The sequence below is a fragment of the Theobroma cacao genome, chromosome 5, assembly GCF_000208745.1.
Source record: "Theobroma cacao cultivar B97-61/B2 chromosome 5, Criollo_cocoa_genome_V2, whole genome shotgun sequence".
In the NCBI taxonomy this organism is placed as follows: Eukaryota; Viridiplantae; Streptophyta; class Magnoliopsida; order Malvales; family Malvaceae; genus Theobroma; species Theobroma cacao.
In genome coordinates this window covers 49,178-75,291 of record NC_030854.1, presented here as the reverse complement: position 1 = coordinate 75,291, position 26,114 = coordinate 49,178, and the positions used below count along the sequence as shown (strand labels likewise).

Below are 26,114 nucleotides of genomic sequence, written 5' to 3'. Positions count from 1 at the left end.
TGAAATTGACCTATTTATTTAGTTTCGGGTCTCAATTCGAAATTTATTAACGGGTCAAATATGTTTAAGTTTAAGTTTCAAACTGACTCATATTTTTTAAGTTTTTCTCACCAGACTATTCATCTCTAGAGTATTTCTTACTAGAAAGAAAAAAATTTAAGCATTTTGAGCATTTTGGAGTAATTTTTGATACACGAAAAAAATCTGTGAGCGGTTTGAGCATTTTTAAGCATTTTAGAGTATTTTTGATATATGAATAAAAACTTTTAAACATTTTGAGCATTCATATTAGTTAATTATGTTGTTAAATAGAATATGGTATATCGTTTGAAGTTGTTGATATTGTTAAATGAAATTCAGTAGTTTTGATGATTTTTGAGAATTATGTGATTAGTTTTTAGGTATTACGTGACTGACTTTGGATATTGCGTGATTGACTTTGGGCATTGCGTGACTAATTTTTGATAAGACATTGCGTGACTAGTTTCTGATAAGGTATTATGTGACTAGTTAATAGGTATTGCGTGACTAGTTTTTGATAAAGCATTGTGTGACTAATTTCTGATAAGACATTGTGTGACTAACTTTGGGTATTGCGTGACTAGTTTTTGATGAGACATTACGTGACTAGTTTCTGATAAAGTATTGCGTGACTTGTTAGTAAATGTGACTTAGGCGTTACTTAAAAATCAGTTACGCAATGTCTAAAAATTAGTCACGTAATGCCTAAAACTAATCACGTAATGACTAAAAACTAGTCACACGGTAATTAAGTCATACAATACTTAAAAATTAGTAAACTTAATTTTGAGATTCTATAAATAAACCAATAAACTCAAGAACCTAAAACACATACTTTTTTTTTGCTAAGCTATGAAATTGTGCTTTTTATAAAAAATAAGTTACAAAACTCCAAAACCTTCTAAAGCAAGAGAAAATATATACCTATCGAGAGGCCTAACTCAATCCCCTTATACAAAAACAAAATATATCCACTTTACAAAATATTCTATGAACAATTTTAACTCAAAATCTCATAAAAAAATCAAAATCCCTAACAACCATGCTTAACAATCATCTCAATTCCAGACATAACAAAACTGTGAATCACTATAAAATCCATCAAACATGTTTTAGTTGTTCTTTCCCCTAGAACAAAATCGCTACCTGCAAAAAACAAAATCGCTGTTCATTACCCTTAACAACTCCAAGATCCACCATAAAAAAAAATAAAACAAAATAAGAAAGAGCTTGATGTCATCTCTGCCAATTGAATGACAAGATAAATATATTTGAGTATAGAGAAAAATTGAAATTTAATTTTAAAATTTTTATCTGAATGACTAGAGAGCAAAAACTGAAACTATTTTAATTTATCTGAAATTGTTTAAAGAGTATTATTATCAAATCATGTCAAAAATTAATAAAAAATAATTAAAATTATATAAAATAATATTTTTAAATTAAGTTTATGAAGAAGATTATTTCTCATAATTTGTTCTTTTTAATAAATACTAATTAGTCCAGGAATGTGACAGTGTGCTTGGAGCAAAGAATGCTCGAAGTCAAAAGAAATAGGATGGGATGCTAAATATGAAAAAAATGACAACAAATTAATAACTGAAACCAGCCCCAACAAATTTACAGTTTCTTGACAACAGTTGTCAAGGGAATGAATTCCTGAGGCAGCAGACCAGACCCGACTCACTTGATTGCCTCAGGGCTCCATCCGGTTGTTGTATGTATGTATATATATAGTCTATCTGCCCGATACTACTATCTGATCAGACCTGACTCGTAGCTTCAAATTAAGGGTTATGCGAATTAATTCCTGGTGGAATCATCAGTCGCATCTGAGGAACTGCTGAGCTGCCGAAGTTCAGAGCGATGAAGACTACCTCCTTGGCCTTTCCTGTGGGTGTTGGATTTTGAGTCGATGCGCACTGTCTTTGCTGAGAAGCAATGACGCACATGGATCTGATGACTTGTTGTTTCCGTTGAACAACTGCCTTGTACAAACACTGTCAATATCACTTCCTTATCCCTGGTGTCTTCACACCACCAGTTCTGCGGGATGCCATCAACAAGATCTTCTAGGGTATGGAATTCTTCATGATGGACTGACACCTCCACAAACTGCTCGGGTTTGATTATCCCAGCTGCTGGTGTAACCTAATTCAGACACAGCAGCACAAGCACATAAGCATAACCTACTTTTTGCTTTTTGCTGAAAGAACATAAGTCTACTTATCTATGTGATACAACATCTATTCTGTGTCATTGTCAGAGGGAAAACAACAGGTTGCTCTTAAAAACAAATATTGCAGTGTCTAGAATGGTAAAAGCATGGGGGTAAGGAAGTTTCAAAGGATGCCTCTGAGGAAAGACGGTCAATGTTTATTTTGGAAATCAGGATTGCAGTCGTTCAGTCAAGGTCATATTTGGAATGTTTGGCGTGGTGCAATGCGATCTAATTCTATAGCATTAAGCTTCTTTCATATATTGGCATGGATCTCAGTTTGGCAATTCTAAGCAACAGAAAGCTTCTTTCGCTATATTTTTTCTACTTTTTCCTACCAAGAAGCAAAAAACTTGCATTTGTTTCCAATACAAGGGACGGTGCAATACCTCAAGCCATCTTGGCAAGCCAAAGGAGCCTCGCGGATGGTAATCTGCTACCTCCTCATCATCCTTCACAGTGGACTGACCTTCACAAATGATTTTAAATATAGCTTTTTCCTTCTCACACTTGTTGGTGATTCGTAGGATTGATGTGTCCTGGTTTTGAAGGACTATGTTGTTGGTGCTAACAACCGTTTCTGGAACATAACGTAATTCATCGAGAAGAGACCTAACTTTCTCATTTGACTGTATGATTTCCCCAAATGCTTGTCTCCTAACTGATCTATCAACATGGGCAATTGTACTATGGAATTTGCAACGGACAGGTTTGTGATCACTCTCTGTCACATCCATGCAAGCCTCATACCTAATCAGATGTTGCAGATCAGACGTTGGAGTAGAAACTGGCAAACTGCAAATGGAAACAGTCTTGTCAAGAAACTTACAGTAAAATGGACGAGACTATGGGGCACTCTAAACTGCACTCAGACACTGGTCCCAACTTGTTGTCACGATATATCACTCTGTCACACCAAGCAGGAATGCGCTTCTTTTCACCAGAATCATAACCTAGAAAGGTAAATTTCAAAAACATTAAGTTAGTGATATTATCAGACACAATGAATAGAGGAACTAATTCAAAGACAGACAGTCACTACGCTTCCACTTCAGAATTTTGTTTTTTTTTATTTAAAGTGAATTGATGTATTCATGAAAAGTTCACCTCTGAGAAGAGTTACAATCTGATTCAGGTCTGTTACTTTCAATTTTGAGAACAACAATCCTCAATCATCACAGCACCGCAAACCCAAAAAAGACTATACAATTCACTAGTATTCACTTGCCACCCTATTCCTGCCAGTTAACCTCCCAAACAAAAGAGAAAACAAAAACAGCCCCTGTACCTTTCCAATAAACCAAAAAGAGCTATTCCAACCACCACTGACCACATCTGATAAAATTCATTGCAAAAATATGTACAATCCAAAATCACAGGAGCCAACCCTCCACACCAACATGGCCCATATCCAACCAGAGGTAAATCATTCAAGCACTAAAAGCCCTCACACTTGATCGTTCAGGAAAACAGTCTCATCAATCACACACAAACCCTCAGTTCACACAATAAAAGCTATACCAGTGGTTGATCCAGCACTTGAGAATCTATTTATACGCAGTAGTTCAGTAGTCTGGTTCATTTGTTGATAATTTCATAGAGAGAAACCTAGACCGATGCTTAGTACTAGCAACCAACTACTAAGAAACTCAAATTATCATCACTAACTATATTTACCTGCCAAACCTGGTCGGTGCCTTTCAAACTTGTAGGTTGGAGGGAATCTGATTAATGCCTCACGCATTCCTTGGAAAACCTTACCTGCTTTCATCTCTGCCCTGAGCTGATCCTTTTCTCTAAGCCAATCAAAGCATCTTTGAGAAACAAAGTCCCTTGCTTCATCATAAGATATACCAAAAAGGCGGTAATTAAAATCGCCACAAAAGACGACCATATCTGCTTCAGCTAAGTCAAGCTTTGTTTCTTCAGCATTGACACCTGCAGCCTGTGGTCATGAAGGACAATAACACTAATTTTGTATGGAAGGTAAAGAGAAGATAAAAATCAATATAATTGATCAAAGCAAGGACATACATTTGTAGCCCGAAGCGTTTGAACAGCAGTGGAGACGCCAGCTGCAACACAGAGCACCAGTGGCAAGCCAGAAGAATAAAGCAGCCTAAATAAATATGAGGAGAACGCAAGAGAGCAACAGAAAAACAGTAATCGCACCATACCAGCTGCATTATTGAGTAGATTTGATGACCGGGTAAAGACCATATTTCGATAGATATGATCAAAGTCTGCATTTCGACGGTTTACTGCTTCCAAATGTGCAGCTAAGTGACAGTTAACAAAGCACATTATCCGATCAAACACTCTGATTCTCAAACCTACACCTCCCTGCATCAGTGGATGAACCAAAATCAATCTTATAAGATGAAGAAAGCCATCAAACAATCACTCCTCAAAGCATGGCAGATTACTTCTCCAAGGTTATCATGCAGGGAGAAAAGTTCACAAACCTCCCTTCCCAAGTCATAGTAACATAAACAAGAAAAAAGAGGATGAGGTGGAGACAATTTTTAACTGACTGCTTACCTCTTCTACTTAGCAAGTGCAGAGGTACATATTAATGCCTAAGTTCTAAGCTTGAAAATTGAAAGTTATCAAGGTAGACAACCTTATTGCCGATAGCTCGACCAAAGCCACATGGAACTGCTGCTGCATCAATGTCCCCAACATGCATTCTAAGATTCTTCCTTACCCTAAATAACAAATAATAGGCAATACCATAGAAATAAAGCTTCATTACAATTTGACAAAAAAAAAAAACTAAAAAAAGAAGGAAAGCTTCATTACGAATTCTAAAAGGATAAACACCCCTAAGACCATTGAGGGGAAGACCACACATGCCTTGCCAGGGAAAAGGAAAGACCAATTGCCACTTTATTATTTATAAGCAGGCTGGAGGCAAAACTGCAAATGTAATCTTGACTTAATAACTAGTACTTACCAAAGAGAAATGAGCAACCCTGCCAGCTGCCTAGAACCCATACGTTCAAATGTTGTGTTCTCGTCTAAGGCTTTCCCAATTGTGTCGAGCCACCAATGGCCAATAGAACTCCCTTCAAGTCCTACCTACACTTAGATACAAGAGGTTAAAGAAGAGAGTACATATCAAAATTACAAGTCGCAGTCTACCAGAAGATTATATATAAATGACATTTATTAATATATAAATCTTACGGTTTCTTTAGCTGCAGACATTGCAAGGAAACCTGCGCCCATTTCTACTTCTTGTAACCCAACAACAACAATGCCAACATCTGATACAACAGAACCCAACCATGACATAAGTGACTCCTGAGAGGCTCTTCCTTGACCAACATTCCATGTTCCAACAACAATTCTGACATTGTCTTGTATTGAGTAATTTGATTCTTTTTCTGCTAAGTGTGATCGTAATAAGCTGTCAATTGGCCCTGGAGATGAGATGCTCCATCCACGTAAACCCCCATGACTAGCCAAGCTGAAGATAAAGCCATCGCCAGCTGCCAATTTTATCACTGGACCATTATGAGCAACCCATCCTGCAATCAGATTCCCCTCAAGATCCATCACCTGGACCGTCCCACTAACGTAGCCCACATAAATTCGTGCTCCAAAAGCGCAAAAGCATTGGACTGCACAAGGATGGTGATTAACTTCTTGCAAGCGACTTCCATTTCCATCCCACTGCACAAGCAGGCCATTCGTACATCCACTCCATATCATCCCATCTGCAGATAGTACTAGTGCTTCCGTCCTCTTATTGTCTTCTACAAATGCACCTGCTCCTCTTGTTGCAACTCGACGGACAGCATCTGCAGCTCCCATTATAGCATTGCGTGATCGTTGCAAAAAGCCCCCGGATTTCTCCTTTTTTGAGCTGGAAACAAATTTTACCTTCATCTCATCTTCTACTGGTTGATCTTGCCCTGATGGCATGTCAACTCGATTTTCTATCTGACCATCAATGTTAAACACTTTGAGAAGCTCCTTTGTGCGAGCATCCCTGCAGATTAAATAACTCTTAGAGTCGATGTGGCTTACAATTGAGAGAATACAATAAAAACTGGAAATTGACTATAGTAGGTATATAAAACAATATTTACTCTTGCCATTATTTTATTACGTCCTGCAAGCTTTCAGCAAAAAACATCAACTTTTACAAGGTTTCGGGTTCAAACAGAAACTATGAAAATTGAAAGGTATATACTAATAAAACTTTTTTAGTGCTATAGCACTACATAGATATAAATATATATAAACATTCATGTTAACCTCAGTGATTACAACGTCAGAGGTCAAACAAACGTACCACAGCGAGAAGGAAAGAGGCTGAGAACACCAAACTTTGGCTCTTACATGATCCGATATCAAGCACTTGATATCTGAAGAAGAGATGCTACAGTTACCATTAACAGTAACTTGGTTCTTAAGGTCGATGAATGACCTCTCTACCAATAAAGCAGCCATGTGCTTTTCCTCTGGTCTAAGAGAAAGAGACTTTTCAATGGATTCCCATGGCCAAATCTTGATAGCACCGCCCTCACCGCCTGACCACAAGTCACCTGGATCAAAGCAACATACGTAAAATATTATAAGGCTTTCGTATTTCTTTTCCAGTTTGCCGCAATGATCAATCATTACACCAATTGAGATCAAGAGCCTGCGAGTTCATAATTAACCAACAAATTGGAAAAAAAAAAAAAACATGATGTTCAAGGGCAAGGAAGATTATCAAGCAGTTACCATAGGAACTCATGATCAAAGAAAGAACGGGACCACGATGCGCCTGCCATGACAAGCCTTCCTTGAAAGGAGAAGTATCATCCGCAGGCTGATCCATCTTCCAAGTCCTAATCTTGCCATCCTTGTGGCCGCTCCAAACCAACCTGTTTCCACTATCTACCAGCAAACACATCGTAGGGGAGGTGTTGGTAGACTCCTGAAAGGGCACCGCATCTTCATCACCTCTCCTGACTTTGGCACCGAGGCCAGGTTCATAAGCGTCCTGGAACCTCCAAAAGCGAACCCCACACTCTTGGCCTGCCCAGAGCTGTGTGTCGGTGCAAGCAATGTTCCTCAAGAACTTTAAGACTTGAGTCTCCCTGAGAGGGTGGGGCCTGAGCTCCAGGAAAGGTGGGCGGCCGGGGTGGACGGTAGCGCGCATAGGGACCTTGAAAATACCGGTGCCGCCACCAGCGCCAATGAACTCGGGCAAAGTGTGGCATTGGCGGGGATCATCGGGGCCACCATCCAAGGAGAGGTTCTGGTCGAGCCTCTGGGAGTGAGAGGTGATGATATATTCTTCAGCAGAGGGAGCGTTGTTAGAAAGGGAGGAGGAGTGCGGGAAGAACTCATCATCGGAAGAGTCGTTATTGTAGTAATTATGGTCGAGGGGCTTGGGGATGTCATCCAGGCTGTGGTTGCGGACTTGGTGGTAACGCTTCTGGGCGGAGGGGGCGCGGAGCTGCTGACTATAGGAGTGGATGTTGCGTTGGGGAGTTGGGGCAGAGCTGAGGCCGGCGAGGGCATCTCTGTCGTCATCGTCGTCTTGGATGGTATGTTCATCCATTATTAGTTAATGTTGTCTCACGGATATATAAATCTTTCCTTTTCGACAGTTTGATCATAAAAAGGAAAGAAAGAGGGAAATGAAATGAAAGTGAGAATGGGAGAGAGTCTAAGGACAGACGGAAAGTGGGGGAGAGGAGGAGAGCACGTTGCATTAAGTGAGAGCGAGGACGTAGGCGGGACATTCTGAGGAGCTTAAGGACAGGAATGTTTCTTCTTTTTTTAAGGCTTTTAACTGCAACCCAACCTCAAAGCTACGCGCATTTGTCTTGTCTCATGCTCGTTGCTGCCTGCCCGCCCTTCCTTTCTCTACCTCTTTCATTTTGCATTCACGCACCACGTGCGCTCTCAACCCCTCAAATTTTACTACTATCGTGGAGTCAGTCGTACTACTGCCTGCTTTTCTTTCTTTCTTTAGTTTACCATGATTTATCTCGAATCCAACAAATTTCCGGGTCACTTTGCTGTACCGATCCAAATATCTTTCGCTTTAAATACCATCTTCTATATAAGCCTTTGTATGGTGTACTCTCTATTTAAGATAAACACCATCCCCACACGAAATCCAACGACAATTAATTTACTCAGCATGCAACACTTTAACTGGTGATTTCGGTACCTAAAACAAATGCCTTTTTCTTTTTTTTCCCTTTTATTTAAAGGTAAAAGAAGGACATCAAATATCACATAACATGTATCATCCGTATGTCTTCCAATTTCATATAAACTGTGTGAATGAAATCGATCATTCTCCTAACTCAAGCACCCGCTTCTCAATAGCCAACCATCGTTATCACAGGGACGACTGACCTAGAGCTCTTTTCCATCTTCCAAGCTTCTCTCTTCCCTGTTGAAGGAAGTACTAGTTACACATCCTTTAACACAACCATTATACTTGATGATAACAAATGTATAGTAAACATGTAAAGCTTACAAGCTGCTAGATATGGTCTTACTATGGCATACATCCAAGGAACAACCCGGGTGCAGAACTGCAGAAAAGCTACTGACTGAAACCATGTTAACATACCTTTCTAACTTCAATCGCCCATTTATTATCAACGATGGATATTGCCTCAAAGCCCATTGGGTGCAACACCTCTTTATAGCTGCATGGTTCAAAGTTCAAACAGATTGGGATGGATTCATTCTTATGTCAACACATAAATATCTCCCTATTTGATTAAAATATTACAAGCAATGCCATGGAAATAGGATTGGAAAATACTGAACTGGATCTAGATGAAAACAGAAAAGGAGGCAGAAAACTACTCTGCAATTGATACTTTATACGGGGGTCCGCCAGCATGATCATCCATCTGCCATCAAATAATTATACTCTCACTTACAGTGGCATGACAAAGAGTAGAGTAGCAAAATCTCACTTTAATTAGTACCAAACGTCTGTGGAAAATGGAAGTGCTTTACAGATTCAAAACCATAGCTACATGTAATTTGTAAAGAAAAACTGATCAAACGCAAAAAAAAATCACCATGAAAACGAGGTGTCCCTGAATGAGGGGAAAAGGAAACAAGAAAGAAAGGACAAATCATAAAATAACAAAGATGCTTACTGGAAACATCAATGTAATAAGCTCTCCATCTGGTTTTAAGAAATTTTTGATTTGCTGTGCCCATGCTGATCTCATATCTGGCTCAATGGCACAAAAAAACCTGCATATTCAATTAGATTGCAATGATCAAGAGGTTTTTGTAATGGGATAACAGCCAACTCTAAAGATGACTTACGTATAATCAAAAATAAGATCAAACAAGTCTGTTGGGTGCCAGGTGAAAAAATCTGCCTTTATGAAGGTAAAATAATCTGCATTTGGTAACGTGGAAGACATCTGGTATTGACAACCAAAAAGAATATAGATTAAGCAATTTTTCAGAAAGAACTAAAACTAGCACAAATAACTTTAAATTGGAGCTACTGCTCTATAAAACTTGTTAAATTGGGAGGACTGCAAAGGCCACACTTACCTGCTTTGCTTTCTTTATCGCCTCCTCGGATATGTCCAGTCCAACAACGTAGCGTCCAAGGCATGCCATCTCCACCACATCATAGCCCTGTCATGTTTCAGCAGTTTATTCCTGTTTAAATCACTAATATAAGATGCTAGCAGAGGTTTTAGGGAAGAAATATGATGAGCATAATTGCAGAGAGAGAAGTAAAGGTGGTACCAATTTGCATAGTGAATGCAGTTGCATTTTGAAAGCGATAAGGCATATAGCAGAGAATACAACTTACAGTGCCACATCCAGGGACGAGAACCCTGCCCATGGGGAGGGATCCTGTGTGATGGAGATGTGAAATAACAGGTGTAGGGCGACCTAAATCCCAAGGGGTGACTCCCTGCTTCCAGGACTCTTCCCAACCACCTAAAAATTAAGTGGAAAGATATGATATGGAGTATGAGTAGTCATCAGGCAGAAACCCCAAGCAGAAAACATCCGAAGTGAAACTGCTTCTTACAATTTTCCCAGAAAAGCCAGAGAATATTTCAAGAACCCATGTAGCAAAACTACTTCATACATAAGGAAAAATCTCAGGCTTACCTTAACCAAAGTGGAAACCAAAAAACCATGCTACTTGAACAAACCAAAAATTGAAGAAGAAATGGGGAATAATATGTGAGATGAATTCAATGAGTTGTTGGAGATAATTACCAGAAGCATTGGTGTTAACGAGTTGTTGGAGTTTATGTACGCGAGGATTGGATTCAACTCTGCTATCCGCAGTGCGGTGGCGGTTGTTGTTCATGACACGGATTGTTCCGAGAGTGGTGGATGGCACTCGCAGCGGCAGATTCCGTATCCGAAACTGGAAGGAGAAGAGTGATGGCGGCATAACCTTGATAAACTCAAAGAAGCATTGTGAATTTGTCACGTCAGCTTTTATCGCCGTTAGGGTAGGTTAAACATTGGGAGTAAAAAAGGTCAACGCTCAAAAGGTCAGCGTTGGTGTTAGCAAAAAGGTCAGCCTTTTCATTTGCTGATGAAAGAAAAAGGTTCTCCAAATTCGCTTTAGCGCCAATTTATTTAGCATTATGCCTCTCAGCCTCTTTTATTCGTACCCACATTGAGTGGTAGCCAATCCCAAAGGTACAAGAATCACTGCAAACAGTTTGCTGTGGCACTCACCATTTCCAAGAGCTCATGATGGAGATTTCACAACTATTCTTTTCATTGTTTTCCGATTCTTAAATTTCACAGGAAAACGTGAAGGGTTGTCCATTACAACAAAGCCACCTGCTTTTCATAATTCCCAGTTACTCTTCCTCTCATGGTCATGGCTTTCCAATCTATTATATTCCCAGAGAGACATCTCCTGAAGACCGCTAGTCTCACAGACAGGTATACATATAAAACCAAGGGGGAGAATATGATTATGTAGCAATAAAATCATTACAATGGCAAGTGTCCCAGAATTATGCTATCTTACAGAACCCGTATGAGAAAGGAGAGAAAGATGTCCCAGATATGTACTCAGAACTACTATATATCCCATCTCTTTTTGACACGGAACATTAATGCTGATGATTTGATGTCATCTTGAGGCACTTGGAGAGTAAACTGGACTTTCAACTTCATCGGAGCTGTCTTTGCCCTGCCACCTTCCTCTCCAACCTGAAACCAGAATTTTAGTATTTGTTAACAAGTCATGCCAAAACCAAGCTGCTAGTTATGTGGAAAATTTCAAGCTTATAATGTGACTGCTTAGTAAATGGTCAATTGCTGAATGGCCCACATTCCATTTTCTTCCTTTCTTCTTTCTTTCTTTTTTTTTTTTTTTGAAGGGCCTTTCTTCTTTCTTTCTTTGATAATTAAAGAGATGACTTAAGTGCGAAACTAGGGCCACTCAATTTGATTTGCAACTGATGCATATCGCATTTTAACAAGGAGGTGTAGCATAGTTCTATAACCCTATAATTCCCACATCATAGACCAAGAAGAGAAAACTTCACCCGTTAGCTTGGGAGTAAAGTGCCATAACCTATCTGTCAGCATGAACAAAGAATTGCAGTACAACACCTAAAGTTAGCTACCATTAAGAGCATTAAAAACTTATTCATCAGAAGTAGGTACTAAGATTGCTGATTAAGCATTTGTCTGTTTTTTTCAGCTAGTCACTTTAGGCAACATGGTTAGGGGTCAGGGGAAGAACACCAAGCATCGAAAATGTCCCCCGTATGTCACCTCGGTACATGCATAGAATGATACTTCAAATCTAAGCAACAATTGTAAAAGAGTGATGTCTTTCACAGATTTAGCATAACATAATGACAATAGAAACAATAAAGAAATGAAACAGGCAGTGAATTCTTTGAACACCGGTAAGCGTGGAATTGTAGCAGCTAAGATAACTTACCCAAAGAGAAGCCCAGGCAGCACGAACCTCTGAATCATAACCAGCTTTGAATTGGAAGTCTTTCCCGTATTTGTGCTTGTAGACAAGACTCCAATAGTTTGAATCGAAATTGTACCAGTAGCTATACATAAACACCAAAACTGATGATCAAACACTTGAAACAAAATAACAGACAAAAATAACTAGAACTAAAATGTGATTGAGAAAACTTCACAGACTCTTCAAACCCTTCATATAAGCAAAACTTTGCATGCCCCACATGCGGTGTAACTTTAAGAAAGTTACCATGCCAGGGAACATCTAATTTTCTCCTCCTTTACTTGCAGGTACAACATAGAGCTTCCGTGACTTCCGTTCCCTCAGGTGATAAAGAAAAGAATAGGTATTTTCAAAGTCGAATATCTTGCACACAACAACTCAGAGTGTAGCAGCTAAATGAATGCATTAGCTTGCATTAATAAGCTGTTCGGTTTCCAACAGCAAACACAAAGAGATCCTCCGAGAAAAGGAATCTTATAATAATAATAAGAACCATAGAAAAAGAAAGAGCCTCCAACCTCAGCTTATCAGATGGACTGAAACGTCTCTTGAAAGAAAATGATAAAGCATTTGAAGGCAATGAAATGCTTGGGATAAAGGATAGTGCCTCATCCTGTAATGGATTGATATACATCAACACAATTTCAAAACAAGTAGAGCACTCAAAATAATACTTTGCAAATTAGCATATCCATCATGTTGCAGTCTAAGCATTTGACTGTAGGTGATCTCTAGGGCCAACTTCCAGCTATCCAAGTCATTCATATTGGAATAGATGCAAGTGGATCGATCACCCACAACACATTACATAGTCTGGCCTTGCAAATAAATGATCACGTAAAAGTATGTAGAAGGCTATAATAATGGATTAGAATGACCTTATAGGTATATCTTAATTTCAACTCCTCATCCTTGTAATTTGCAGCGCAGACGCCATTCAGAACCTGACCTTTAATAATACCATTTACTGAAAATGTTCTCTTCACTTCCTCGTCCTCTCTCCCCTCCAATGAAACTTCACCAATAGGAAATTTAAATGTTGCTCTAGGCTGCAACATCAGGAAAAGGAACTGAGACAATTATGGGGAGAAGGCCATATACATGTTTAAATTAATCACCTATTGGAATTAAAATAAGCACAGGCAGAGCATTGTAGGAAAAATACAAGGACAGCATCATGAATGGCATGTTGAATTGACACAACAGGAAGCATAATTTTGGCAGCTTAATGCATAACCACTAAAACACTGTAAATTAAATATAAAGATACTTTTCAAACTATGTTGAGATTGATGTTAGTCTCAGGCTGCTAAGCAGAACAATTATAGATGGAACAACCCAAAAAATATTAAAAAAATGTAATACCATAGAAGCATCTTGGAACTACATAGTTTTTTTATGTCCAGCAGTCAAACATTAGTGAAGTGATTTGCTATTCACTGATAACACGCTATAGAAGATTAAACTCACCAAACCGACATAGGGAACAGGAGATGAGAGCTCAAGGGCATATCCAGGATCAGCAAGGTTTGCAACCATTGTCACCTCACTTTGTTGTGCCTGAAACAGATGGCAGATGTGGGATGCTTTAATGTAATTATTCATCAGCAAGCAAACAGGGGAATTTAAGGAAGGGAAGCCAAAACGAAACGTTGGTTTGCAAGGAAGAAGTTCAATCAAACAGGAAGACCAAGGGTAAAAAAAAGAGACAATCGTAGTAACTCGTAGTATTGAAGTAAAACAATTGAGGCTCTGTTCTAAGATGCTTGGAAAATGAGAGAAGAATGCTAAACTTGGCTCCCATTTAAGCAAACTCTAAACTTGGTGGTTTTGAGAATGAAGAGATGAAAAGTTGAGCAATGCATGCATGGAATTGAAATTGAAATTGAAATTGAATTGCGAAACCTTGAGAAAGTGAGCAGTTTTGAAGTGCAAGCGGGGAGCCACGTGGAAGGAGGTTTCGATGAGGGCCTCTTGATCCTCAACATCGTAATGGACGGACAAGTGCTTGGAAGTGAGGGCCAAGTGGGGGTGGGAGATCTCCCGCTTCGTATTGTTGTTGAAGGAAAGCTTCAGCTTTGCGAGATTGTCAAACACCTTGCATGACACCTTGTGGAAGAATATCAGGCTCCCACTGTCAAACTCTGATGTCACACGCACCCAAGGCGGCCTCTTGGGACTGGGGCTGGGCGGCGACAGAGGAAGAAAAAGAGGATCACCATCACCTGCACCTGGTGGCGTAACTGCTGGGACCATGTAGACAGGATTCGGAGGGGAAGGTTCCACCATTCTTTTCTTTTGCTCCAAATTCTAAATTGGAACTCGAAGGAAAAGAGAGTAATGGACTCTTTCTTTTTTTTTTTACTTTTTGTGGGCAGAAAAAAGTGCAGATAGGATTGGAACTTCGTTTGTTTGTTTGTTTGTTTGTTTGTTTGTTTGTACTTGGTTTTTCTCGTTTTGGTCGAGTGTTGGACATGGGACTCTGCTGGGCCATGCAGGTCTCGTGCCTGCTGCTACCATCGCGTTGAAGGATATGTTTGAAGTTGCCACTGACTCCAATGCAGGGCAGAGCAGAGCAGTTTGTAAGGAAGTGAGGAGGCCAACACATATAGAAGGAAATTATTGTAACCAAAAGTAATAATAGTATTATTATTGCTTCTTCACTCATTCTATAGGCTATAGCCATAGGGTACAGGGTATAGGTCATCAACTCTCTACAAGTTAATACAATAACAACAAATATGCATATCATCCATACCCACTTTCAAAATGCTCACTCCACACTCGCTACTTATAATTTTACTCTTCAACTAAACTATGACTAATAACCATAGATGGCCACCCCCTTGTCATGCACTTTAAAAACACATATACTTCCCTACCCCAATATAACATTGCACACCATTGTCTTGTCTAGTATAAATATTAATCACGCCGTATTAACAGCAACCGGCTTCCCCCGACCCATAGCAAATCCTCTTGTGCCATCTGGCATTCGAGGACCAGGGGGCTGCTTTGCTACAGTCGCTTGCTCGTTACTGACCAAATTACTTGTTGCTGAAGGGGGAGTGCCCACATGATTTCCACGACTATTATGTTGGTTATTATGGTATTGAGCCCGCCCACGTCCTTTGCCCCGGCCTCTGTTTCGCCCTTTTTTCTGCCCACCCTCTTTCTCATTGGAATGCTCCTCTCCCTGAACAAGGAGAACCACGGTATGACAATTAGCATTCTGGGAAACAACCAGAACAGCATATGCAAATTGAGCCAAGTTTGATTTCTAGCTTCATATAATTACGGGTATCACTGCTGTACCAATGCTTTACAATATACATCACTGCATTGCTCCCTGTTATTATCTTAAAAGTATCTTCAAAAGTAACAGCAAAACAGCATGTGGAACACGCCCATTTTTTGAAAAGCAGAGCTTCACAAGTTTAGCAAATTAGCCACTACAGCACAAGTATGTTCATAATAGTCAAGAAGCCATTTCCAGTATTTCATTGTCTTAGCATTATCTTCGTTCTATTTCATAGTTAATTTTTGTTAGAGGGGATCTATGCCCATAACAGGAAGAGCCTAACTCAAGGTAAATACTTATTTGAAGACCTTAACCAAAACATGGAGAGAATTTTGTACTGGCACTTACAGGATACTCATGTGAATGGATATCAGACAACTGAGATGGATCTTCTTGTTGTTTATCATTTGACTGCTGCTCGGATGTTGAAGCATCATCTTCCTCATAATGACCTTCCCCATCATGGCTCTTCTTCCCTCTTGTATGAGCAGGTTTCGACTAAGAATAAGAGAATGCAAACACAGATCAATGGTCTAGTCTTGCTTCATGAATCAAATGAAATTAGCCAAACATAACAAATTTTCTGCATCAAACCTAGATTTCAGTTGAAATTAATGAAATAGATGATATATACGACCCAAATTGAAAACAACTATAACAATTGGATTTTCTTTTTTTTTTTGCATTGTCTCTGTGCGTGCAGTCCGGGAGGAGGTTGAGAACTGTATAATCTACCAAATGCTCACTTATTTAATATTTCAAACACTAAGAATAAGTTTCACACTCCAAACTATCTGGTGATATAAAATGTTAAACAGGCTCAATGGATAAACAGACTAAGGTCCACTCAATGATACTTTTTTATTTCCACTGACAATTCACTGGATCTCACAAACATTAAAGGAGAAGAGAAAGGGAGCAAAAGAGCAGAAGTAATTGAAGTAAAAACCTTAAATATCCATCACTACATACCACACGTCTAAGCATTAGGCGGACCCTAAGGCCACTCCTCCAATTTCCCTCATCATTCAGCTCTGCTACCTGCAAAATAAGACATTTATTCATCTGTTTATAACCATGGAAGGTAAAAAGGGCCATCCTATGGAAAATAGGAGTACTTACTGCTTTCTCAGCCAGCTCAACAGATTCATATTCCACAAATGCATGCAACTACAAAATAGATAAAGTGTCCAAAATTAAATCATCAACCCAATGGCTAATATTTTTTAATCAGGATAAATATCGAGAGAAATGTGATATCTTCCCACAGAATTTGACCAACATCCATAGGAAATAAACAAAATTGCCAGCACATGCATGACGAGCAGACGTACCTTGTTACTAAAATGCATGCCATCACTTTTTGCTGTCCTAGATGCTGAAGAAACCCCACCACCAGAGGGTTGAGGCTGACAGGTACGAATTGTCTTCACACTAAGAACACAAAGATCAAGAGAGTTTGGTCCATAAAAACCATGATAAACACAGATAAACACAAAAATTTCTACCTAGAGTTTATAATTTCTTTAATATGGTAATAGTCTAGGTACCTCCCAACAGAAGAGAATATCTTCATGAGGTTTTGGTGGCAGTGATCCTCGGGCAAATTTTCAGCAACAATTATACGAGACTACAAATCACAAGTATTTGGAAGCAATTTGTAAAACATTAGGATACCTGATTTGATTGAATACAATGTAAGGTAGGATGAAATACAAATATCTCATGCAATATTCTATGAGACTGCCTGACTACAAGGACCAACAAACATTTACAGAGAAGATGCACAACAAACTTGCATAAAAAGAAGTAGAATGTAAAGAAACAAAATGAACAAAAACCTTACTTGCAACTCTTCCATATCCAATTCAGTTAAGGGATGCTGGCGTCTTACTTTCTTTCCATCTTCGCTAACAACCTGTAGATTATGGAATCAAAAAGATATAAGCAAGGCCATAAAGAGATATGAAGCAAGCACATATAAAGAAAAAAATTAAGAACACATAAATAGAGTACAAGAAAAATACTCACAAGCTTCAACGAGTTCCGCAAAACAGTAGCTAGCTGGGCATGAGTAGTTATGAGGGCTTTAATCTTCTTAAAAGATGCAACAACAGATATTGGCACTATATGGAAAACAAGAAAATATTAGAATGAATGCAGAATAGTTTATATTAGAACAAATTCAAATTTTTAGATTCTAGAACAAGTCAATAATCTTTAAGACTAGGAGAATTCATATTAGTAAAATTAACAAAGAAATTGGAAGAGGTGAGAGGAAAGGACTCACAAAATGGTCATGCACAACTAGACTATAAATAGCAATGTTAATGATCTATATACTATAAACAACACTAATGTGCATGAGCTTTTTAAATGATATAAGTTTGCATAAACTAGAGTCCCAGTCTAAAACTTTTTGCTCCCAAATGGAAAGAAATCATACCATATCCTTCCGGATCCTTGTTGATAAACCTCATAAGATGATCGGTGGTGGCCAAGTTCAAATCACTAAAATAGTACTCAACCTGAAAAAAAGATTGATTTTTTTTTTACATTAAAGGAAAAATTATAGAGGAACAAATCAAAGGAAAAGGCAATGTTTCCTAAAGAAAATGGCAACATTAGTCCAGCATTTGGTCAATTTAAATTGCAAGTATCCGCCAATAATTAGCTAATCCCAGAATCAGATTTCTTTAAGAATGCACAAAGACATTCAACCAGAATACTCAAAAGTAAAGAAATTACACAAGTTACTTGAAGGATTAACACTTAAAACTGGAAAGAGCAGCAGGGGGAACATTGAGTGTTGCGAATATGGCGACCTCTGACCTGATTCAAAATCTTTAGGGTAGCTTCTTCGGATAGCCCATTTTTGGAGCAAGAAGCACCGTGATCCTTGTGCTCCTTATGCTGCTCCTTGTGGTGATCTTTCTTCACAACAGCCTCAACTTCTTGCTCTCGATGATGATGAGGATGATTCTGAAACGGAGGATGATGATGATGGTGGTGATGATTCCGCATGGGCATATGATGGGGCACGGGGACCATGTGAGGCGGCATAGGCACTGGGCTATGGACGGGGAGGTGAAACGCCGCCGGCGGAGGCGGAGGAGGAGGGTAGACGTGCAGCATCGCAGGGGGCGGAGGAGGAGGGATCATCATCCTATGACTTTGCTGCTGCTGCTGCTGCTGCTGCTGCTGTTGCTGTTGCTGTTGCTGCTGCTGCTGCTGCTGAGGCGTAGAGCGAGTAGGCACAAACTCAGGCGCCTGAGCGTTGAGTCGACTGGATGACAAGTTCCGCGACAGTTGTGGATCTGACGAAGAAGATGCTGATAGCGGAGAATCTAGGGTTTCGGGCTGGGCCATTATTGTGGGATATACAGGAGTATAGACTTTGGTGCTTTAGCAAATTTAAAAATCAAAGAAGAAGATAGTAGGGGAAATAAAATTGGGGAGGCTTTTCCCGTGAGAGGGTAGGGATCTAGGGATTACAGCAGAGGGGAGAGGGCCCTGAGAAGGGCGAGGGCCGAGGGAGACAATGGAGAGCAATTCTCGCCCTTCACTGAACCTGCATCGCGCCTTACTTATACTCATCCTCTCTTTTCTATACTTATATTAACTAGTACTGTACTGTACTACTCTTCTTTCTATTTTTCGATTTTTCTTATACTAATTACTACTTTTAATTTCTATAATAGATCTTTGGATTTTAAATTTTGCAGTCTCTCTACTTTTACTTATATAAATATATATGTATATATTATTAAATTATGAATGCCCACTTAATATTATTATTATTATGTCGTTACAAAATTATTTAATTCAATAATTAGCATTCTATTATTACATTTTTAAAAGTTATCATAATATGCTTTTAAAAAAAAAGAAGTTATAATATGAACTTGACTATTGGACTCAATAATATGATATACTTCTTATGTATCATTTACTCTCGTAAATCAAATTCGAATTACTCTTTCTTCAAAACTAAAATAAAATCCAACACAAGAGATTAATGCATTTAACGAAAATAAATAGTGTCACTTATAAAACAAATGAAGAAACAAAAGGTAGGATATAGTATACTAGATTTGGTTCCCATAAGAAATAAAGCCTTATTAATGGTTTCCTACTTCAATTACTCATATGGCAGCAAGGTAAGTAGTACTGTACTAGCTTCAATTAGAACAAGAGAAGAAGCCCAAAACTTTCGAGATAGTAAGATCACGGCCTCACATCACATGCACGGTGCACCACACCTAACAGACATGGACATGTGAAGAACTACAAGCTTATTGTCAGAAGACATCTCATTCATCTCCCAAGAGGTTGTCTTTCATTTTCTTATTGGACACCAACCGCATTTCTTATCTCGCACCCGCTTTACATTCCATGGGAGGCGGCCACGCTTGCTTGCTTCATTGCTTTTGAATCAACCTTCTTTTTAATAGCATCCCAGAAGGCAGGAATCGCCGTACCATCAGGAACTTCTTTGAATGATGGCAGGTAGTTTACATCCACAATCACATGATCCCCAGAACCTTCCTGAATCTGAAAGTTTTTACCAGCAAACAAAAAATGATCCCAATTAACACATAATGCAAATGGTGGCTAACAAATGACTTAAAGAAACACCATCCAAATTCACTATACAAACATGTTTTCTAGACCCTCCACTACATCTCATAGGTTTGGCTTCTCTTTGCACCAGGTCAAAGCTTCATTCCACAATGCAATTCTTTATTTATCGCAATGCTAGATTCACCAAATTCCCTGAATTCCTCCTTTTAACAGTTTCAAACTACGTTATACCAAGTAAATTGCCAAGGTTGTCCCTTCTCAGCCATTCACCCAACTTCGTCCCCTGAATGTCCCCTGAATCCCCTCCACAATTCAATTAAAATTATTGAGCACAAAAAAACACAAGACATAACAGTTAAGTATCTTAGAATAACTGTACCACTTGCAGGTGACTAGTGGGGTCCAAAAGAGATTATATGGTAGACTGAAATGATCCTCTTGATTTTCTATTCTAAGTATAGAACAAAAGTTTTTACTTTCACATATTTTTACACAAGTATGGGTTTCTACAGTTAATAATATAACCATAAATCACAATTCACTAAAAACAGTTTTAAAAGGAACATAATGTTTTTCAAATCAGAAATATGTAGTCAACTCAAGTTATGTAGTCAAAGTTTATGTGAGCTACTCACAACAACGTCAAAGCCAAAGATGGTAAGACCAAGCCTCCTCGAAAGCCACTCAGCAGCCTCTTTTACTAGAGCAAGATCAAGACACAGATCCTGACCTCCAGAATGCTGGTTTCCAGTGCCAGTAGGTAGAGATTTTAAGCTGCAGGAAGATGCAACCACAGCAACTTTCTAAAGAATAATTCAATAAAACAAAGACCTTATTACAAGGGGACAAGAAGGAAGAAAGGAAACAGAATGTACCTATCAAAGAGAAGAGGTCTGAGACCATTAATTTCAGATGATTTCATCAAAATGTCAGCATTAGGTGTAGACTTCTTTACTGCATGGAAAACTCTCTCACCCAGAACATAAACCTTGAACAAAGTGGATGAATGATCAACGTATTCCTGCAGTCCAAATCATTTCCCGTTTTAGAGCCAAGGTTTCCCAATAAGAAGTAGATTGTCACATTTACTGATTATGGAAACAGGCTTAGACATAGCACCATTGTGATTAAGGTCTCCCATGGAACATGGACGAAAAATTTTGGTACCTTACACTTTTTTTTTTGGGGGGGATAAGCAATTTTGTACTTTGAACTGATGTTGGCTTAATGACATAATATAAGTGAAGCATGAACAAATAAAAGATCATAGTCCAATAAGAACGAAATGTGGCAGCTTGCAAAATCCCAGGAACTAGTATTAAGACTGGAATTGAGAACCTTATTTTTAAACTTCAAGCAGAGAGATTTAGCAATATAAAACATGCAATCATGATTTCCTTCATATGAACAGCTTTAAAATATTTGTGGATGCTCACCTGAACAACAGCAGGTAGCGGAACACTCAAATCTTTGAAATCTTCAACTCTAAAGACAATTGCCTGTTATGAGAAAATTTAGCTTTTCTGATGAAGTAAAGTTTGGTAAACTAAAAGGTGATGAAAGACATGACAATTATAGTTTGTTTACATTGAATCAAAATGTCCAAAATAAGAGCCACAATCATTTTATAAATGCTGTTAAGCAATGTTAGTACTTGACCAAATAATTTCTTTATCTCTGAATTAGGAATGATATTAGACAAATTAGGCATCTACTCATAGTAAGTAATATTATATCAGAGAGAATGCAAGTCTACAACACAGATTACTTATCATTCACTCAAATAAAGATAAGTCAGCACGTTTAACAAATATCATTACCTAAGTTGGGTAACAGGAGTTACCAAAGGGGAAAAAATAGGGCTGTTTAATTTTTCAAAATGTTTCCATTTTCCATTCCGTTACACCCCAAATATGACCAATGGGATTAAGCAAACAAATGTAGTTAAAAGATGGGAAAACCATTTGTAATAATTTTCCAATTTTATAGAAAATTGTGCAACAAGGGTTTCCAAATATAGTTATCATCCTTATTTCATTGATCATTTATAATGTAAAAATGGAGATGGAAATATCGAAAACATTTTCTAAAACTAAACAGGCCCATAATGTTCTCAAGCAAATAAATGGAAACTTCATTTTACCAAGATTATTGAAGACAAGGTTCTAAATGAACAGAGTGGCATAATGTGGTCCATGCTGCCAACCTCAGATTTTGAGAAAAGGCTATGTTTGCTGTTGTTGTGATGAAATAATTGACGATGCAATCTATATTTTAAAGAGTAGAGCAACTTAGCATCTTGTCTTTCCCCCTGATATGCTGCCTTCAGTGAATATATCAACATCTCTAGTACTGGTATATACAGATAAAGACATACACCAACAATGGTTCCTAATTGCTTTAGAACAAATGAAAGGCAAACTACTTCATCATCAGGATCTTAAATGTACAATACCAATTGGGACAAGAGATAACTAATACCAGAAAGGGGAGACAAAGTGAGAAATAGAGTAATAGCTTCACTAATCAGAGAATGCTGTCTACTGACATGAAATGGTAAATCAGAATTCATAGATGGAAAAGAATTTTTTAATTTAAGCAACAAGAAATCAGGGATAGCAAGTAGTCTTCATAACAAATGGTAGAGAAAGTAAATCATGGAAATCTAGGTACCTCTTATTAGTTTTCTCCACAGTAACATTATCCAAACTCATGGTACCAGAAGGGATATGTAAATTAACCATATATTTACCATACTGTGAGCATCAGCTACACCACAGGCAACTTGAGGTTTCACTATACTTGGAACAGACAGCTTTGCATCACGTAGTCTTTGTACCAAATCCGGTTCATCAAACCTGTCAACCTGCATATTTGAGCAGCACATGTGCAAAGAAAACCATTAAATTCAGGGAAACGTTCAAGAAGCTAAAACATAATTGTTTACTTGTTATTGAACTGAAGACAGAAGGTAAGGTGAAAGGTCTTGCAATCACATTCATAACATTTCATTCTAACCTGCACAAAGTATTGAAAGAATGCATCTTCTGGAACTCATGGGCATTTCAACTAGCAAAAGTAACTAAGTTGCAGTCTACCCAAAATAAAGAAGAAACCCTCAAATTCTTATAACTTATATATCCCCCCTTCGATTTCCTTATTATAAAACATTCTGGCAAGTTAAACTATGGAAAACCTCCAGTGAGGAAGTACTTGCAAGAGATTCCTTTTATGACAAACTTCATCATGCAAATAACTGAAAAGAAGTACCAGTGTCTGGCATAAAGCCTTCATATTCTGTCACAAATAGTTTTCAATCATACAAGTAACATTTTCTGCAAATTAACAATTTAGCAAAAGTTCCATAGAGCAATATCAAGTAGTTTTCTACATCCTTGTGAAACAAGTATATAATAGATACCATTCAGGCAAAAGACCTTGAAAAAGTGAGGGGCCCTGACTTTGCAGCGTCCTCCTGAATTGAGATCCTCCAGACCAAGTAGAATTTGTTGGATCGTTAACCGATCCAAAACAGGGTAAATGCTACTAAGTGGATCAACTTCAAAGCAATGATTGTGATTTTCAATATTCCTGTTCAAGAATCAGCAGTAGTTACAAAGGAGCTCCATGAGTATCACATCCAACTAAAATTAATTCATGGACTACAAAAGATAACTTTTTTCCTAGACTATAAGGACACAAGTTCAAGATGATAGTATTGTTCTTGGCCACCATAAATACCATATAGTCAGACACATGACTGTCAAAAGATAAGAAAGCCAAGAAGCCATATATTTTATACAGTCTCGTGTGAGCTCATAGATTCACATACACAAACACATACTTAGATGTCAAAAATACCTTTGCAGTTCCTGCATTCCTGTTGTGAAAGCAATTCTGTAGGAAGGTTCTGAGAAGCTGTTTAATTCAATCGACACAATTTCATCAGTTGCTTTATGGAGAATCACATCAACCTCTTCTAACTGTGTTGATATAGGAATCTTGAACGTCAAGGGCAAAAAAATCAACCCATTTGGAGTTGCACACATTGGAAAGGCACCCCTCTACAAAATTCATGCAATACATGAGCTTTGAATGGTCAATATAAACCATAACAAGAATTACAGAAAAAAATCATAGCTTGTTGAGTCAGTTCTTAGCAAAGTTGAAGGCAGAGAAAAATCATAATCTATAAGTTAATACTACTCTTTTTTAATGCAATTTTCCTTTCCCAAGAAATCTGAATAAATTAATTTGTAATCAAAGGGCTGACCTTGGCAAAATCTTCCTCACGAGAAGGCTTCATAATGTAACCAACTGTCACAACATCGTTGCTTATTGCCTGAGAAAAATGTGAAAGAAGTCATGAAAGGTTATTGTCTTTTGAGGAATCTAAAGTATGTTTGAAGGTAAATTGATATTCAGGTAAATCCTTACTCTAATTTGTGATTTTTGAGGACGTCACCTAAGCTACTCAAGTTTTATATGCTGTTCATAGTGATTCCTATGACCTTTGAAGTTTTAAGGTGGATGGGGAAAACATTGGATCCTAGGATTTGGCAGTACATTAAGATTTTAGAAATGCATAACAAACAGGAAGTATAGAAATGAGTGATCAGAGGGTGACCTTTTTATTTAAGCGGCAAATAGTCAAAGGTAGCTCTTCCAATTTGTCCATATAAATCCTGTTTGACTTGTTGTGTGCACTGGTAACATCAGCACCTGAGGAGGAAGGCAAAACCAATTTCAGGAAGCAATTTTGACTGAGTAAAAAGCATGAAGTTGAAGTCAAGCAGGAGGATCCTCCATCTTCAATGTGAGAGACTTTGACAAACTCTAGGAGGTTTTTCAAAGAAGTTGGTGTATACATATTATTCTACCAAAAGCTGAGGCAGCTTCCTTGATGATTGTAATTTATCCAGGAATGAAAAGTTTAAATAGTGCTCACCCGGAGCAATTGAGAAGAAAGTGCAAGTTATTTTGGGAGAGGCATCGCGGTTAGGAAGGAGGTACAAGATGGTGCCTGAGTTATGAGCCCAAGCTTGGGCAATCTCACGTGGAGCAATGTCCATGGAAGATGCAGTCAAAGGAAGGCATTGAAGAGAGTGTAGGTCTGCCATTGCCTGCAGGAGATTGACCTATGACAAGCAAATAAAAGAAATACATATAGACTGTATAATCGTTGCTTATGGCACTGATGATAATGATGATGATGAAGATATCATTCATCATAGTATGAAAACGAAATCATAGATAAAGAAAAAAATGGAAGACGCGGATAAAAAGGAAAAATCATCATCTTTCATCTCGCGTACTTGATCAGCTGAAAGAGGCAATCCATAGGAAATAGCCTGCAGTAGGAGAGGAGATTGGTGGGCATAAAATCAAAAGAAAAAAAATAGAAAGAAAGAGATAAAAGTACACAGGATACTCCTGGTAAGTATGTATACCGTACGGATGTTGGAGAATGGGAGCTTGCGGAGCAAGGAGAGGGTTGGGTTGTTATTGTCGGGCTCTCCATTTCCATGTTGAAGCAGCGCATGGTCGACTATCACTCCCCTCACAACTCCACCCATTAAAACGATTACTTCTCACACAGACTCAAACCGAAGCTCGGAAATGCCGCCGTTGGGTGTTGTTCGTAGAGTTGCTCTACTTCTTCTTCTTCTTCAACTTTTTGTCTTGTCTAAAACCAAATCTCTTCTTCTTCAACCTTGGAATCTGTGAATATCTGACCTTCTTCTTCTTCTTCTTCTTCTTCCTTTCCCTGACGTTTGCTTCGCTTAAGCCTTAAGCCTAAAGGCGCCACGGCTGATGCCCCAGAATCAAGCTATCTATTATCCAGGCCAATGGCTTCGGCCCTGAAGAACTCAACTCCTCTATCCAAAAGCCCAAATAGCTCATCCGTATTTGGATACACATATATATTTTTTTATTTTTAAAGAAAAAAAATGAGTGTTTGCATGTATATATATATATATATATATATATTATATATATATATATTTAACCTT

The 26,114-nt window shown here is 38.4% G+C and overlaps 5 protein-coding genes across 12 annotated transcripts; all 5 read right to left on the bottom strand.

Moving 5' to 3' along the window:
• Positions 1,593–8,257, bottom strand: LOC18597404 (type I inositol polyphosphate 5-phosphatase 12). 2 transcript variants are annotated; one of them, XM_007026438.2, is made up of 11 exons: positions 6,977–8,257; positions 6,543–6,795; positions 5,429–6,236; positions 5,196–5,320; positions 4,863–4,947; positions 4,417–4,582; positions 4,274–4,314; positions 3,917–4,184; positions 3,069–3,192; positions 2,629–2,989; positions 1,593–2,172 (listed from the first exon to the last, which is right to left on the bottom strand). In XM_007026438.2, exons 1-11 carry the CDS (start codon positions 7,800–7,802, stop codon positions 1,825–1,827), a joined length of 3,405 nt encoding a protein of 1,134 aa, XP_007026500.2. In that variant the 5' UTR covers positions 7,803–8,257; the 3' UTR covers positions 1,593–1,824. The 2 variants fall into 2 exon arrangements, with proteins under 2 accessions (XP_007026500.2, XP_007026496.2); XM_007026434.2 differs by having other exon boundaries at positions 4,274–4,582.
• LOC18597403 (probable thiol methyltransferase 2) lies at positions 8,363–11,075 on the bottom strand. Of its 5 annotated transcripts, none has more exons than XR_001927970.1 (8): positions 10,475–11,075; positions 10,056–10,186; positions 9,788–9,874; positions 9,551–9,651; positions 9,376–9,475; positions 9,035–9,120; positions 8,832–8,910; positions 8,363–8,648 (listed from the first exon to the last, which is right to left on the bottom strand). XR_001927970.1 is itself a non-coding variant. In XM_007026430.2 (8 exons), exons 1-8 carry the CDS (start codon positions 10,653–10,655, stop codon positions 8,595–8,597), a joined length of 780 nt encoding a protein of 259 aa, XP_007026492.2. In that variant the 5' UTR covers positions 10,656–11,075; the 3' UTR covers positions 8,363–8,594. The 5 variants fall into 5 exon arrangements, 2 of the variants coding, with proteins under 2 accessions (XP_007026492.2, XP_017976793.1); XR_001927969.1 differs by having other exon boundaries at positions 8,736–8,910; positions 9,074–9,120; XR_001927968.1 differs by having other exon boundaries at positions 8,758–8,910; positions 9,074–9,120.
• Positions 11,171–14,595, bottom strand: LOC18597402 (outer envelope pore protein 37, chloroplastic). Its single transcript, XM_007026429.2, has 6 exons — positions 14,121–14,595; positions 13,686–13,775; positions 13,094–13,264; positions 12,734–12,828; positions 12,177–12,297; positions 11,171–11,434 (listed from the first exon to the last, which is right to left on the bottom strand). Exons 1-6 carry the CDS (start codon positions 14,502–14,504, stop codon positions 11,303–11,305), a joined length of 993 nt encoding a protein of 330 aa, XP_007026491.2. The 5' UTR covers positions 14,505–14,595; the 3' UTR covers positions 11,171–11,302.
• On the bottom strand, positions 14,835–19,118 carry LOC18597401 (la-related protein 6B). Its single transcript, XM_007026425.2, has 10 exons — positions 18,349–19,118; positions 17,963–18,044; positions 17,548–17,642; positions 17,363–17,434; positions 17,067–17,146; positions 16,851–16,950; positions 16,639–16,686; positions 16,489–16,557; positions 15,865–16,014; positions 14,835–15,411 (listed from the first exon to the last, which is right to left on the bottom strand). The coding sequence occupies exons 1-10, from the start codon at positions 18,883–18,885 to the stop codon at positions 15,145–15,147; spliced, it is 1,500 nt and encodes a 499-aa protein (XP_007026487.2). The 5' UTR covers positions 18,886–19,118; the 3' UTR covers positions 14,835–15,144.
• LOC18597400 (inositol 1,3,4-trisphosphate 5/6-kinase 4) lies at positions 19,509–25,936 on the bottom strand. Of its 3 annotated transcripts, XR_001927967.1 has the most exons (13): positions 25,551–25,936; positions 25,416–25,451; positions 25,049–25,238; positions 24,728–24,822; positions 24,374–24,442; positions 23,962–24,164; positions 23,538–23,691; positions 22,853–22,966; positions 21,537–21,599; positions 20,976–21,121; positions 20,736–20,874; positions 20,177–20,394; positions 19,509–20,070 (listed from the first exon to the last, which is right to left on the bottom strand). XR_001927967.1 is itself a non-coding variant. In XM_018121303.1 (12 exons), exons 1-12 carry the CDS (start codon positions 25,674–25,676, stop codon positions 19,903–19,905), a joined length of 1,488 nt encoding a protein of 495 aa, XP_017976792.1. In that variant the 5' UTR covers positions 25,677–25,921; the 3' UTR covers positions 19,509–19,902. The 3 variants fall into 3 exon arrangements, 2 of the variants coding, with proteins under 2 accessions (XP_017976792.1, XP_017976790.1); XM_018121303.1 differs by lacking the exon at positions 20,177–20,394 and having other exon boundaries at positions 25,049–25,223; positions 25,551–25,921; XM_018121301.1 differs by lacking the exon at positions 20,177–20,394 and having other exon boundaries at positions 25,551–25,920.

Bases quoted from the DNA above. Each gene is read 5' to 3' on its own strand.
- LOC18597404 (XM_007026434.2), bottom strand. From the start codon at position 7,802: ATGGATGAACATACCATCCAAGACGACGATGACGACAGAGATGCCCTC. The intron at 4,185-4,273 runs GTATGTCCTTGC...TCATGACCACAG, and splicing joins AAACGCTTCGGGCTACAAAT to GCTGCAGGTGTCAATGCTGA. The intron at 3,193-3,916 runs GTAAATATAGTT...TTACCTTTCTAG, and splicing joins GCACCGACCAGGTTTGGCAG to GTTATGATTCTGGTGAAAAG.
- LOC18597403 (XM_007026430.2), bottom strand. From the start codon at position 10,655: ATGCCGCCATCACTCTTCTCCTTCCAGTTTCGGATACGGAATCTGCCG. The intron at 9,652-9,787 runs GTAAGTGTGGCC...TGTCAATACCAG, and splicing joins CGATAAAGAAAGCAAAGCAG to ATGTCTTCCACGTTACCAAA. The intron at 9,476-9,550 runs GTAAGTCATCTT...TTGAATATGCAG, and splicing joins GATCTTATTTTTGATTATAC to GTTTTTTTGTGCCATTGAGC.
- LOC18597402 (XM_007026429.2), bottom strand. From the start codon at position 14,504: ATGGTGGAACCTTCCCCTCCGAATCCTGTCTACATGGTCCCAGCAGTT. The intron at 12,829-13,093 runs GTCATTCTAATC...AATCCATTACAG, and splicing joins AATTAAGATATACCTATAAG to GATGAGGCACTATCCTTTAT. The intron at 11,435-12,176 runs GTAAGTTATCTT...TTCTGGTTTCAG, and splicing joins CTGCCTGGGCTTCTCTTTGG to GTTGGAGAGGAAGGTGGCAG.
- LOC18597401 (XM_007026425.2), bottom strand. From the start codon at position 18,885: ATGGCCCAGCCCGAAACCCTAGATTCTCCGCTATCAGCATCTTCTTCG. The intron at 17,643-17,962 runs GTATGATTTCTT...TTTTCCATATAG, and splicing joins CAAGGATCCGGAAGGATATG to TGCCAATATCTGTTGTTGCA. The intron at 16,687-16,850 runs GTACGTCTGCTC...TCTATTTTGTAG, and splicing joins GCATGCATTTTAGTAACAAG to TTGCATGCATTTGTGGAATA.
- LOC18597400 (XM_018121301.1), bottom strand. From the start codon at position 25,676: ATGGGTGGAGTTGTGAGGGGAGTGATAGTCGACCATGCGCTGCTTCAA. The intron at 24,823-25,048 runs GTGAGCACTATT...CTTCCTCCTCAG, and splicing joins TTTCTTCTCAATTGCTCCGG to GTGCTGATGTTACCAGTGCA. The intron at 21,122-21,536 runs GTGAGCATCCAC...TTTGGACTGCAG, and splicing joins CGCTACCTGCTGTTGTTCAG to GAATACGTTGATCATTCATC.